Genomic DNA, 12,326 nt, shown 5'->3' on the forward strand with positions numbered 1-12,326 from the left:
CCCAATGTCACCAGTGTCGCCGTATGTCGCGACAGAGTCGCGGGGGTAGCACGGCGGAGGGGGGACGCGGCGCGGCGGCTGGTGCGCGGTGCTGGGGGGGCGCTCCCCGGACCGCCCCTCTGCCCAAACCCCCGGATTTCCTCTCCGCGCTGCTGCTGTCACTTCCTCCCGGCAGGAATTCCTGCCTGGAGAGGGTTGTCAAGCGCTGGAAGGGGCTGCCCAGGGAGGCAGTGGAGTGCCCGTCCCTGGAGGTGTCCAAGGAGCCGCTGGACGTGGCACTCGGTGCTCCGGTGACAGGTTGGACCCGGTGATCCCGGAGGGCTTTTCCAGCCTCAGTGATTCCGGCGTTCTGCGCTTCTAAAGGAACAGGGTATCCCGAGCATCTCTGACATGATTAAAAATTAGTACTAGTAAAAATCAGTAAAGGTAGTAAAAATTGCGAATTGAAACAGCTTGCTGCTTGCCTAGAAAAAAAAAAAAAAAAAAAGGAAAATTCCCAGCTTCCCCAGAACTAGACTCCCTGGTTCCGGATAATTCCAGGCTAACAAACACAAAAGGGAGCGAGGTACAGCACAGTAAGCACAGTGTGAATGTTCTCTGTATGGAAAACACCAGTCAGGAAAATACGTGGAAAACTCCTAAGCACTGAAATTACCGAAGTGGTGACTAATGACTGAGCCTCAGTTATGTCGAACGTGCTCCATTTAAGTCTTTTTGTCTAATTAACGAAGAAAGGTGGATGTTAATGAGGTCACTGAAGAAGGGGACTGGGTACTCCTACTGTCAGCCACAAGAGCAAGGCACAGGGCCTGGGATGCAATTCCAGCTTTATAAATACAAACCAAGTAGGTTAAAATTTTTGTTTCCTTTAAAGCATCAATCATGCCTCTATTTATTTTTTCTTTTTTTTTTTTTTTTTTTTTTTTTTTTTTTTTTTTTTTTTATACATGCTCTGGGAGTACTTAGTTCATTGCCAAAATGTGAATAATGATGCACAGGGAAAGAATTTAATGTAGGAAGGTGAATTGTCAGATTTTTCCTGCTGCACTAAAACTGCCTTTCTGGGGATGCAGTCTGTATGTGTATAGTTTTCCATTTGATTTGTGAATTTGTGTTTGAAATTAATTACTAATGACTAACTGCTTTTGGTAAAAATGCATGATGTAGTAGAAGGGTCGGAGCCTTTTGCTGCTCCTCTGAACCAGTTTTGTTGTTGAGTTTTGGGACTTAGACACCCAAATAGCAGGAATTATTCTTAAACCTTTCACTGTTGTTGTTACTTGGTTATATATGTCTTAGATTATCTGGGAATTTGGTAGGTTTCTGGACCATACTCCATGGCACCCTTACAGGTGGGGTTTTATCTTCCCTGGTTATTAAACCCATCTACTTGTGGTAAAACATTTGGATCTCTATAATAATTTATTTTAAAGAAAATTTGCTAGTATGTAATCAGGAAATTGGGATAAATGTGGATAATTAGGGTAAATGTGCAGTTAGAGAATGGATTTCTGTTTTTATGATTGGTACATTTGTAGCTGAATTCAACACCAAAGTGCAAGTTTTTGAGGAACTGAGAACTATCATCTTCCATTTTAATGGCAGAATGTGTGTTTTCAGTGTAGCATTGTTGACTAGAGATACATGAGAGAAAGCATGTGAATATTATGATTATATATATTATATTCAAGTAGCCACACATACGTTGTACTTAAAAAAAACATGTTGAAACCCTGTTTTCCCTTTAGAAAAGGGTGAGATCCCAAAATGCATCAAATCAAATCTTTGCCTAAATATTATGATGATCAGAGGGTGAAAACCAGCATGGACATTAATAGAATAAATAACTTTTCCACAGATAGGAGCTGATCACATTGCAGAATGTGATGGCATTGTAGGGGTTGTTACTGCTTTTACAAAATACTCTTTAAAATGTGTTCTCCTTGATGACTTTCATTGGAGCCCGTTCCTTGAGCAGTGTTATCTGAAGGCAGCATGTTATTTTTTGGCCTTATCAGGGTGGATATTCCTGCCCAGAGAATGCCCAGTAACTGCTTACTCATTGTGCAGGGAGCTGTACAACTGGTAGCAACCCAGTTCTTTGGAGCTGAGCTGTTGAAGTCACTGTTCAAGTAGGTCTGATTTAGATCTAATTTAGATAAATTCCATTCTTGCATTCTAGAGTTCTGCTGCACTTCCTTGGTGAACAATGAAGGTTCTGCTGCTGAAGGATCCCAAAGACAAAGATTCGGGACCAGATCCGTATATTAAAGTGAGTAAACTTTAAAAAAAGTAAACAAATGGGTCACTTCACTATTAAATAATAGTGTCAGATGGATGTAACTGTTTCAGGTGGAAAACATGCTTAATCAAAATTAGGAGTGGATGTTTGAAATTGTGATATTTTCCGAGGAAAATAATCAAAAATAGGAGTACATTTCTGAAATTATGCTAAGAGAAGAAGTGTCCTAGAAAATATGCTCTTACTGCAGAAAGTTATGTTAGTTATGGGGCATTTTTACTGAATTCACTTTTAAAGCTCTCAGCAAAGTACTGATATAAAATCAGTTTCATTTTAATTATTTAATATTGATCATGTTCATATGGATAAAATTAAGATTACAAGAATTCTTACTATTCTTACTGGGAATGTAATGTGAAATAGGGGTTAGTTGTTGGTGAGGTCCTTTCTGCTGCTGCCTTTAGTCATGTGAGTGAGTCTTATTGTAAGAGCAGTTCTGTTGAAGAGTTTCTGTTTAACAGGAATTATTTCTTTAGAAGAATGCATTATTTAGAAGAATTGTATTTACAGAATTACAGAGATGTCCAGGAATATTTTCAGGACTTGGGATTTCAGAGTTATCCCGTAACTCAGGAGGCCTCTGTTCCACAGCTATTTGAAATACTAAACAACTAACAAACCAAACTAGATTTACCAGTAAAAGGAAATCAAAGGCCTTTTAATTTTGCCTTAGTAAAAAGAAATACTTGTGCTGACTTAGTCAATTATTTGAAAAAGGGAAAAACTGCTTTTTGGAACCTATTTCAAGAGCTGCAAACTTTTTCTTGATAGGAATTAGGATTGTATGGCCTTGAAGCAACGTTGATCCCAGTTTTGTCATTTGAATTCCTGTCTCTTGAAAGCTTATTTGAAAAGGTAAGTTCTAAATTATTCTGGTTGTCTTATTTTCAACAAAATTTAGGCCATGGCTACCAAGATCCCGGGTGTTCTCTTGGTTTAATTGTGCCCTTTGTGGTACCTTTTTTAGCTGTGTATAATAAAATTTTGTGTACAGCACAGTCCAGCGGTTGGACAACATCGGGGACCTTGTCCATACTTGTTAAAGAATTAAGTTAGTCAGACAAAATTCACATTTCAGTTGATGGACCATAGACAGACGCAAGTATTGGGGCATTTCAGACATCTCTTGAAGCTGTTCTGTTCCTCTCAAGGTTGTAAAGAATTGATCAACTTAATTTTTAAATTAATTTACTAATTGTTTTTGTTCACTTCTTGATTTACTGTTTTTAAATAGCTTTCTCATCCAGAGTGCTATGGAGGCCTAGTTTTTACCAGTCCAAGGGCATTAGAAGCCATCAAAATATGCTTAAAAGAGAACAGTAAAAAAGAAGGTAAGTGTATATTTGTATTCCTTGGTCTTTCTCTTTCAGTATCTTGTGAAATCTGTATTGTACTGCATTTTATTTTACCCACCAGTAGATGTTTGGAGCATGACTTTTTAAAAACAGCTGTATCTCATAGTTCTTGTGACATCCCTAAAGGGCTAGTGGTGGACTGAGCTTTTAAGGGTTGGGTTTTCCACACTTAAAAATTAAAGGAAGGAGCCTTTGGTGCAAATTACTAATTAGTGAGAGCTTTTCCACTTGTGTTTGTCTTGTGCATAGGGAATATTTTACTGCAGTGCCTGGTTTACTCACTAACTACTTTCCTCCTTTAAAGAGAAGAGCATCTTATAAGAATTGGCCACTGCTACTGTGCCTACTGTTACAGAAACAGAGATTTCTCTGTCTTGAATAAAAAAAAACCCTCAAGTGAATTAATTATTAGCTAAAAAGTGGTGAAGAGCTGATGATACCTAAAAGCCAACAGATCAGCTGTGAGAATCCTACTAAATGGAAATTCCTGTCACAATGATCTGTCAAATCATATTGAACTCTTCAAAAACTCTTGTGATAAGTGATAGTTCTGCTATAGAGTTTCTACAAACACTTAAGTAGTTTTATTACTTCATCTGCTCCATATTTGGGCTGTGGACTTACTAATCAATGTACTGGGAATAAGGTTACACCCCTGAGTAAGCAGTGAGTACATTGAGACCCTTGGCTTATTGTGCCTTTTCAGCAGCAGAGGACAATATATTAGGATTTGGGGTCAAATGTAATCTCTTATATTGAGTTCATCCCTAATCTTGATTAGGACCTGCTGAAATACAAATTTTAATCAATAAAATGAGTCATTGGTTCCTATTTTTTTTAGTGTCTATTTGAGTTCCTTTCAAAGGCAATAAATCCTTATCTTCTTCCTTTTTAAGAATAGTTTCCTCTGATTTGTTTTTTTTTTTTTTCTGTTGTAGTTCATATTTCTTTTTTTCCCCCCTAAAAATACCAGAAAAAACTCCCTGTCCTGTGCTGTGCTGGTTTAAGACAAGACAGTAAAAGACTTGGTGTATCTATTTTTGACCCATTAGGATTTTGGGCACAGGGATCAGGTTGCTGGAACCAAGAGCAGTAATTTATAACCTCCTCACTGCCTGAGGGAGGAAAACTGTCTCACAAAAATTTTATTTTGGTCTTGGGTACATTTTATTTCAGAGTTGATAACTTAATTTTGGTGCATGTCTAAAATATAATCAGTTCTATATATTTCTTGTATAAGAGTTGCTTTATGCAGTTCTGTAGTGGATGCATACAGATTTTTACCCTTTTGTTTGTTGTCATGGAATATTATATATTTTTGCCTAAGTACTCAATTTAAACACCAGTTTCTGTGTCTAAATCTCCCTTTGCACAATGTGCCTTTTTTCCCCTACGAGTTCTGGTTAGTTTTTAATGCCAAAAATGAACATTGCAAGTTCCATGGGATCTGGCACAGGGCAAAGTGTACATTAAAAGTGCTACTTAACCAAAGCAGCCAAGAACTAGTTACTTAAATTGACCTTTTAAAAACATGTTGAAGACTGCTGTTTACATAGTGAAAAAACACATTTAAAATTCATTTTGTACATCCAGTTCTGCAATATGTAGTGGGAATATTAGTTATTATTATTTTGCTGTATTTGTAGATTAAAAAGAAGTCCAAATAATCGTTTAGCATTCATATTTTGTTGCCATGTGCTTTAATGTAACTTAATTCAATGTTTTTCAGCCTGGTTGAAATCTCTTAAGCAAATGTGGAATATCAAACCAACGTATGTGGTAGGAAAAGCTACAGCTTCTTTAGGTAAGCTGGTTTTAAAAAAGAAATCTTAAGTAAATCTGGCTTCTAGTACAATTTTTGGAATATTATCTGTTGTTCAAGGGTGCTCAGAAAAAAAAAAAGAGTAAGTTTTCTAACTGAATAATTTGAAAAACATATCCCAACTTTCTATGCTTTAGTCAGGATCTGCCTTCTGGATTCTGCTCCTTTTATTGCAAAGTGATGGTCACTAATTGAAAAAATTTGGTCAAAGCAGGAAAAACACCCCTTTGTTCTTAATTTGCATGTGGCTTTTTCATTCTGTTTGGAAATTAATTTGGATGAGAGGGATTATAACCTGATTGAGACTGTACACATAGTTTCCCTTTCAACCCATATTTCTGTGACAGTAAATCCGAATTGTTTTCTTTGTTTTCAATGCTTTTCTCTACTTTTGGTTATAGTGGAAGAAATTGGCCTCACCCCACAAGGAGAAAAGTGTGGAAATGCTGAAAAATTGGCTGAGTATATTTGCTCAAGTAAGTAGCTAAAATTTTCTAGTCAAATTAAGGTATCTTCCATTGTTTCAGAATTTCCTGAAGATAAAATTAAGTGCACAGTGAGACAGAGAAATACCTGCTGCAAATATCTCTTGTTTGTAGGACCTGTGAATTCAGCCTCTGGGAGATAACTCTGACAGACAATAAAAAATACTTCAAAATGTATATACAAGGTATTAATTTACATGAAATCTTAGACTCTCTAATTGTTTAATAATATTATATGTAATGCTGATCTTTGCTGCATTGAATTATCAGATTATTGGGTAATTTTTAAAGTCTTGTTAGTCCACTTCCTCTTTTGTTTTTATTGTAATTTGTTAAAATTTCCAATAGTAACAAGAAACATTTCTAGGCTTAGGGGCTGATTATTTTTTGAGTGGATGGGTCAGTACAAACTGTGAAAAAAGAGGCTGTGTTTTTGTACAGATGCCAGTGAATTGATCAGCAAAGTCTGCACAGTAGCAGAGATTTATAGGTAAAAGGAAAATACAATTGGAGCTGGCAAATATTGCTTTTCCTGGGCACAGTGTTCTCTAATTCACTGGAAAATAAAACATTTTAACTATGTGGAGTATGTAATGATAAAAGGCATAGTTGCCAACACAAGATTGAATAATAAATTGTGAAAATTAGAAATGATACTTGCAATACAAAAAAGGCCATAAGGGGAGAACAACCCATCTCTGCTCTTCAGCAGATACATTAAAGCAAAGAGAGGTTTTAGCTGATTTTTTTTAGTGCTAGAAAATCTACTTCTGGCAATGAATTCAATGTTTGCCAGTTGGCAGGTGCAGGGATTTTTTTTTTGAGAAGGAAGACAAGAGAAATACCTTTTTGTTCTGTTGTAGGAATGTGAAAAAACTCAACCAAACAGTGAATTTCAATCGTTGGAGTCTGCTTGTTGTTGATATATATAATTATCCTCAAGGTTTTATTGGATTGTGCATATTTGTGTGCTCTCAATTGGTTTATAACAACCTCAGAAGTACAGATTCAATTATATCATGTTCCCTAGTATGTATATAATCATTTTTTTTAGGCATAAAAGAAGTAGATGAAAAGAACAGCTCTGAATTTTTTATATCACTAGAATTTATTGTCAGAATAAAAGGAAAATCTGAAATAGTGAGTTTTTTTTGTTGTTTACCTTTTGTGCTTTAAAAAAATATTTCAACCTAAAGGATTGAGAAATAAAGGAATTAACTCTGTAACTGGCCAGTTGGCTTTACTCTTTTTCAAGGCAAATATTTGGTTACAGAGGTAGGGGATACCAATACTTGTGTTGTTCGGGCTTAGTAAGGAATTTTTCTGTCCTTTGTAAACACAAGTCCAAAAGGATCTGTTTCTTTATAGGTGTCATATTGATATTTCAATTAACTGACAGGAGTTGCAGGAGAATTGATGCTGAAATATCTTATTTTAAAACCTTTTTTGCATTCTGAGCCAAGTTTATTCTTCCTTCCTATAATTTATGATAAAGATATCTGTGTTTTCTAATAAAACTTCAGTGTGCAGGCAGGACAGGTGTATCTGTGGTGACTCCTATCAGGGTCTTTCCATGTGATGTTTCCTATGCTGCCCTTTATTTTTTATCCCTGAGAAATCTCTGCTGCTACATAAACCAAGAATCTCCTTCCAGCACTTAAAAGCATTTCTCTTACTAGTAATGGCGTCTTAAACATGTATTAACAAATCTAAATTAGTACTAAAATAATTTATTGAGGGACTCCCGTTTCTTTTGAAAGCTGAGTGCAAAGCTGGAGCAGCTGTGTAGAATTTCAGCTTGAAATTTTCTCTGATTTTGTTATTTATAGAAAAGGCAAACTGGGCAAAAGTCTGCTGTTAAATTGCTAATTTGACAAAAGCCAGTGAGGATATTCCCTTCCATCCCAGCAGTGGAAGCAGAATCCCTTTTTCCTTGCAGAAGTAAGGTAGAATTGCAGATAGACTGAAACTTTTCAGCAGAAAAAAATGTTCTGTCCTCTTCTTTGTCTGCCTGAATATTCTTTTATAGAGAGAGATCTGTCATATATTGAGTGGGACTGAGATTTTAAATATAAAATTGAGGCAGATTGTGTTGAGGAGGAGGAGATAAATTCCTTTGTAGAAGGGCAGGGGGAATAGAAATGCATTTTATCTTTGGGGAGATCTTTTTAGGCAAAGTATTCATATTCCATCTATGGAATATTTTTAATGTACATGCTAAGTAGCCTCTGTCCTCTGAGTTGGGGATGAGCTACCTTAGGGCTGTGTCTGTGGTGAAGCATTTGATAAATCAGCATTTGATACCTTTAAAATGTATCAAATGTATCATGTTTACTCTTTACTAAAGACCTGAGCTAATTAAAGTTCTTGTTTTGTGTGTTTACAGGAGAGAAACCGAATTCCTCAGCTCTTCTTTTTCCTTGTGGAGCCCTGAAAAGAGAAGTTCTTCCTACAGTGCTTAGAGAGAAAGGTTGAGCTTCCCCTGGGGACTCCTTTTAATTAGTCAGTGATGAGAAAAGTTGCCTCTGAAGCTTGTGTACCAAATTTGAATAAGTAAAAATGGAACTTGCTGTTAAGTTGGCTGCAGGTTGGAGGATGGGAGTAAACACTGGGAGGGTGGATGGCTGCCCACAGCTCTGGGACATACAAATCCTTCACAGAATTTCTGTCTTATCTTTTTAGCCTAAAATAACACGCTTAAGGGCAATTAGTATGTTGTGAGTGTTTAATTGAGAGAATAGAAATTAAAGACACCCTGTTTAATTATGACTGTGTGTCCTGATTCCAGGCATACCTCTGGAAAGCCTGACTGTTTATCAGACAACCCAGCACCCTGATCTGCAGAAATCCTTGAGCAGTTACTTCTCACAGCAGGTACTGGATGCTGATGTAGTTTGAGTTTTTTGGGGGTATGTGACAATACTCTTTATTTAGTATAACTTAAATATCACTGGACACCTTTGCTCTATATCTCAAACCAGAATCCAGCAGTAACCTGGCCTACTTAGTGTTCCCTCTCTGATTATCCAGTCTGTGAATGCTTTACTGATCTCATTATAAGTGTTAGAATTCCATCTGACATGCTGTTGAAAAGTGTATTGAGATATGTTTGCTAGAATTATTAGTGTTTTTCTAAAAGCATCTAGTAAAGGTCATTCAGGAGCAGTGAGTGCATTGTAAAAATAGTAATGGCTTTAAATTGTTTCAGTATTGGATTTCTGAATTTTCCATTTGTAGGAGCCTCATAGAATTATAGAATCATGGAATGGTTTGGGTTGAATGGAGCCTTAGAGACCATCCTGTTCTACCCCCTGCCATGGGCAGGGACACCTTCCACTATCCCAGGTTGCTCCAGGCCCCATCCAACCTGGCCTTGGACACTCCCAGGGATGGGGCAGCCACAGCTTCTCTGGGCAACCTGTGCCAGGGCCTCACCAGGGGAAGAATTCCTTCCCAATATCCCATCTAACCCTGTCCTCTGGCAGTGGGAAGCCATTCCCCCTTGTCCTGTTCCTTCAGGCCCTTGTCTTAAGTCCCTCTCCAGCTCTCTTGATGTCCCTTTAGGCACTGAAGGTGACTCTAAGGTCTCCCTGGAGCCTTCCAGGCTGAACACCCCCAGCTCTCCCAGCCTGTCAGCTGAGCTTGGGACTCACCTTCACTCCAGGCACAATTTGGCAGTTTTGTTTGGCTACAGCCTATTCCTGCTGCAATCCTAATTCAGTTTATTCTGGGAGTGACAGCCCTTCCATGTGTCTGCAGTTCTAAGGCATCACCTTGTCTTTGCCAGAGGATCTCAGGGCAGGGGGAACATGGGGAACTTGTGACAAAGTATTTGGTTACAGTCACTCCTGAACTTCAGCATTCCATGGCAGGATGGGGTTTGGCAAGGCTGGCTGTGCCCCAGGAATCCCTTTCTGCTGCCTTCACTGCAGTTTCTCATCCATAAAGACCCTTCCCATCCATATGGAGACAGCTGAAGGGATTTCTGTGACAAGGCACTGCTGGAACAGGGAGGGATCTGTGCCAACCTCTGCTTCCTCTCACTCAGGGAATCCCTGCAAGCGTCGTGTTCTTCAGCCCATCTGGTGTCAAATTCTGCCTCCAGCACATTCAGCAGCTTTCAGGGGATGTGATCAACCATGTCAAGGTATCTTCTGTTAAAAACAGTGAAACACAAGAGGGAGTAAGTTTGGGGTGGACAGGTGAGAGATAGGAAAGTTGTTACAGCCATTACAAACCTTGATTTTTCTCTTTTGTTTATTTCTCTGAAAAAACCCCCAGATCATGGCAAATACAAATGTTATTATGTAGAGTCATGGAATCACAGAATGGTTTGGGTTGGAAAGGTCCTTAAACACCATCCAGATCCACCCCCAGCCATGGGCAGGGACACCTTCCACTAGACCAGGTTGCTCCAAACCCTATCCCACCTGGCCTTGGTTGGAGTCAGCTGAAAGCCTGGTTTTGTTTTTTTTTAAAAGGAGTAATTGTTTTCATCTAGAATGTTTTCCCCAACCAGCTTATCCCACCTCCTCTAGGATACACTTAATTTTCTCTTACTGAAGGTGTGAGGAGCTCTTGCTTGAACTGGGCTGAAGCTGATTAAAATTCCTCTCACTTTTGCTGTTCTGAGGGACTAAGAGCTTTAAATGTTTGTAATGATGAGATAAATATTAATCTTTCCTAAATAATTTCTGAGTAGCTCAGTGGATGGGTGCTTTTTAATATTGAAAATCCTCCACCTGAAATGGTCAGTGGTGTTGAGGAAGCTCAGCTGTGTGAGGGGGTAACTGGGAGGGCACACACCTGAAATGTGATGCTTTGCCTGACCATTTCAACTGGAAATTTTGTCATTCCAGTTTGCTGCCATCGGGCCAACAACTGCAGAGGCCCTGGAAGCTGCAGGGATCCCTGTGAGCTGCACTGCAGGGAGCCCCACTCCCCAGGATCTCGCTGCTGGGATCCACAAAGCCCTCCACACCCAGAACTGCTCCTTGCCCAAGTGAGAGCCCAGGGTGCCTGGGAAGGTGAACATGGTGCTCTAGGACGGGTTTCCACTTTCAGGTCTGTTGTCGTGCAAGAAAAGTGTTTTTTGGGAATATACAACACTCTTGTCAGGGACTGGTGTGAGAAGGTTGCACCTAGATGTCTAAGAAATGTGGAATCTCTCCAGCATCTCTTAAAACATCCAACTCTTCCCCTTTCCTCATGTGAATGTGAGTATTTTATCCTTGAAAACTAGCTGTGAACACCTGTACCCTGAAATCAGTTCCTCTCATCACCTCAGGTGTCTCCCAGCACACAGGTCAGGTTTTAATTTCTCTGTATAATCAGTTTTACAGACACGTCTTTTGTACGAAAAACCCCCACGTTTCAATGAAGTTCTTTTGTAAACTTGTTTATTGTTCTGCTTTTCAGATATTTGTGTGAAAATGATGATTGTAGATTCTCAGTGGAATGGGAGAGTTCTTGCAATGAAGTTGCACTGTGTGGGGCTAATTCAGGTCTGCTCTTGCCCTTCAACGTCCTTACAGTACAGGGTCTGAAAAATTAGGTTTGGGTTTCTGTTCCTGTAAAGGAGGAGGGTTTATTAACAGGGAAATAAACTGGCTTATCAGAGTTCATAATGGTGTTAGAGTTGTGTTTTGGATGTAGTTTATGCTTTAATTATTTATCTGTGAAAGGGGAAAAATAATCCGATTTAGCACTAATGCCCAGGGATTCATAGAAGATTTAAATCATAATATACTCAATTATAATCCTCCTGAAAAAAAAAAGATCATTTGTGTTGCTAGCAAAGTGCTGAGGTTCCTGGAATAACAGAGAAGCCTTTATTTGCTGTACAGTCCTGTTATCTTAATTCTGAGGATGCAACCAGAATTTCCAGCCAGGTGAGATGCTCTGGACTTGGAACAAGAGTTAATCTGAGCCCAGTTATGCTCCTGCAACCTGAACTCATTTCAGATTGTGGGTGTGGGTTCATCAAACTGGAGCCAAGTATTTGGCTGTATAAAGCAGTTCCATTTCTTGAGACAAAATGGAATCTCAGAAGGAGAATCACAGAATAGTTTGGGTTGGAAGGGACCTTAAAGAAAGCTCTTCTAGTTCCATGTGCATACATGTAAAAACTGTTTCTACCTTTAAATAAAGTGTTTTATACTGCTGTTTTTCAATAGTGAACCACATTTATTTGTAGAACATCAGATGCTGTATTTTTAAAAACTTTGTATTTCAAGAATGTGTATTTCAAAAAACCCAAAGTCCTCACATGCTGATATAAGCCCCCCCCCCAGATTTTTTCTGCCTTTCAAGTAGTTTTCATTCTCTTTTAATTTGCTGCTCTGATGAGGGTCATAACCAAG

General features: G+C 38.7%; 1 protein-coding gene across 3 annotated transcripts; it reads left to right on the forward strand.

The window, feature by feature from the left end:
* Positions 1 to 100: 100 nt before the first annotated feature.
* On the forward strand, positions 101 to 12,312 carry UROS (uroporphyrinogen III synthase). 3 transcript variants are annotated; one of them, XM_018078462.2, is made up of 10 exons: positions 101 to 426; positions 2,183 to 2,272; positions 3,074 to 3,157; positions 3,537 to 3,633; positions 5,387 to 5,461; positions 5,881 to 5,955; positions 8,351 to 8,434; positions 8,753 to 8,838; positions 10,013 to 10,111; positions 10,824 to 12,312. In XM_018078462.2, exons 2-10 carry the CDS (start codon positions 2,210 to 2,212, stop codon positions 10,968 to 10,970), a joined length of 810 nt encoding a protein of 269 aa, XP_017933951.1. In that variant the 5' UTR covers positions 101 to 426; positions 2,183 to 2,209; the 3' UTR covers positions 10,971 to 12,312. The 3 variants fall into 3 exon arrangements, with proteins under 3 accessions (XP_017933951.1, XP_017933952.1, XP_017933953.1); XM_018078463.2 differs by having other exon boundaries at positions 101 to 370; XM_018078464.2 differs by lacking the exon at positions 101 to 426 and adding an exon at positions 472 to 845.
* The last annotated feature ends 14 nt before the right edge of the window (positions 12,313 to 12,326 follow it).

The sequence above is a fragment of the Manacus vitellinus genome, unplaced genomic scaffold (genome assembly GCF_001715985.3).
Source record: "Manacus vitellinus isolate BGI_N305 unplaced genomic scaffold, ASM171598v3 scaffold_40_pilon, whole genome shotgun sequence".
In the NCBI taxonomy this organism is placed as follows: domain Eukaryota; kingdom Metazoa; phylum Chordata; class Aves; order Passeriformes; family Pipridae; genus Manacus; species Manacus vitellinus.

Coding starts and splice junctions, on each gene's coding strand:
- UROS (XM_018078462.2), top strand. CDS start 2,210: ATGAAGGTTCTGCTGCTGAAGGATCCCAAAGACAAAGATTCGGGACCA. Junction 3,634..5,386: donor AGAGAACAGTAAAAAAGAAG/GTAAGTGTATAT, acceptor AATGTTTTTCAG/CCTGGTTGAAATCTCTTAAG. Junction 10,112..10,823: donor ATGTGATCAACCATGTCAAG/GTATCTTCTGTT, acceptor TTGTCATTCCAG/TTTGCTGCCATCGGGCCAAC.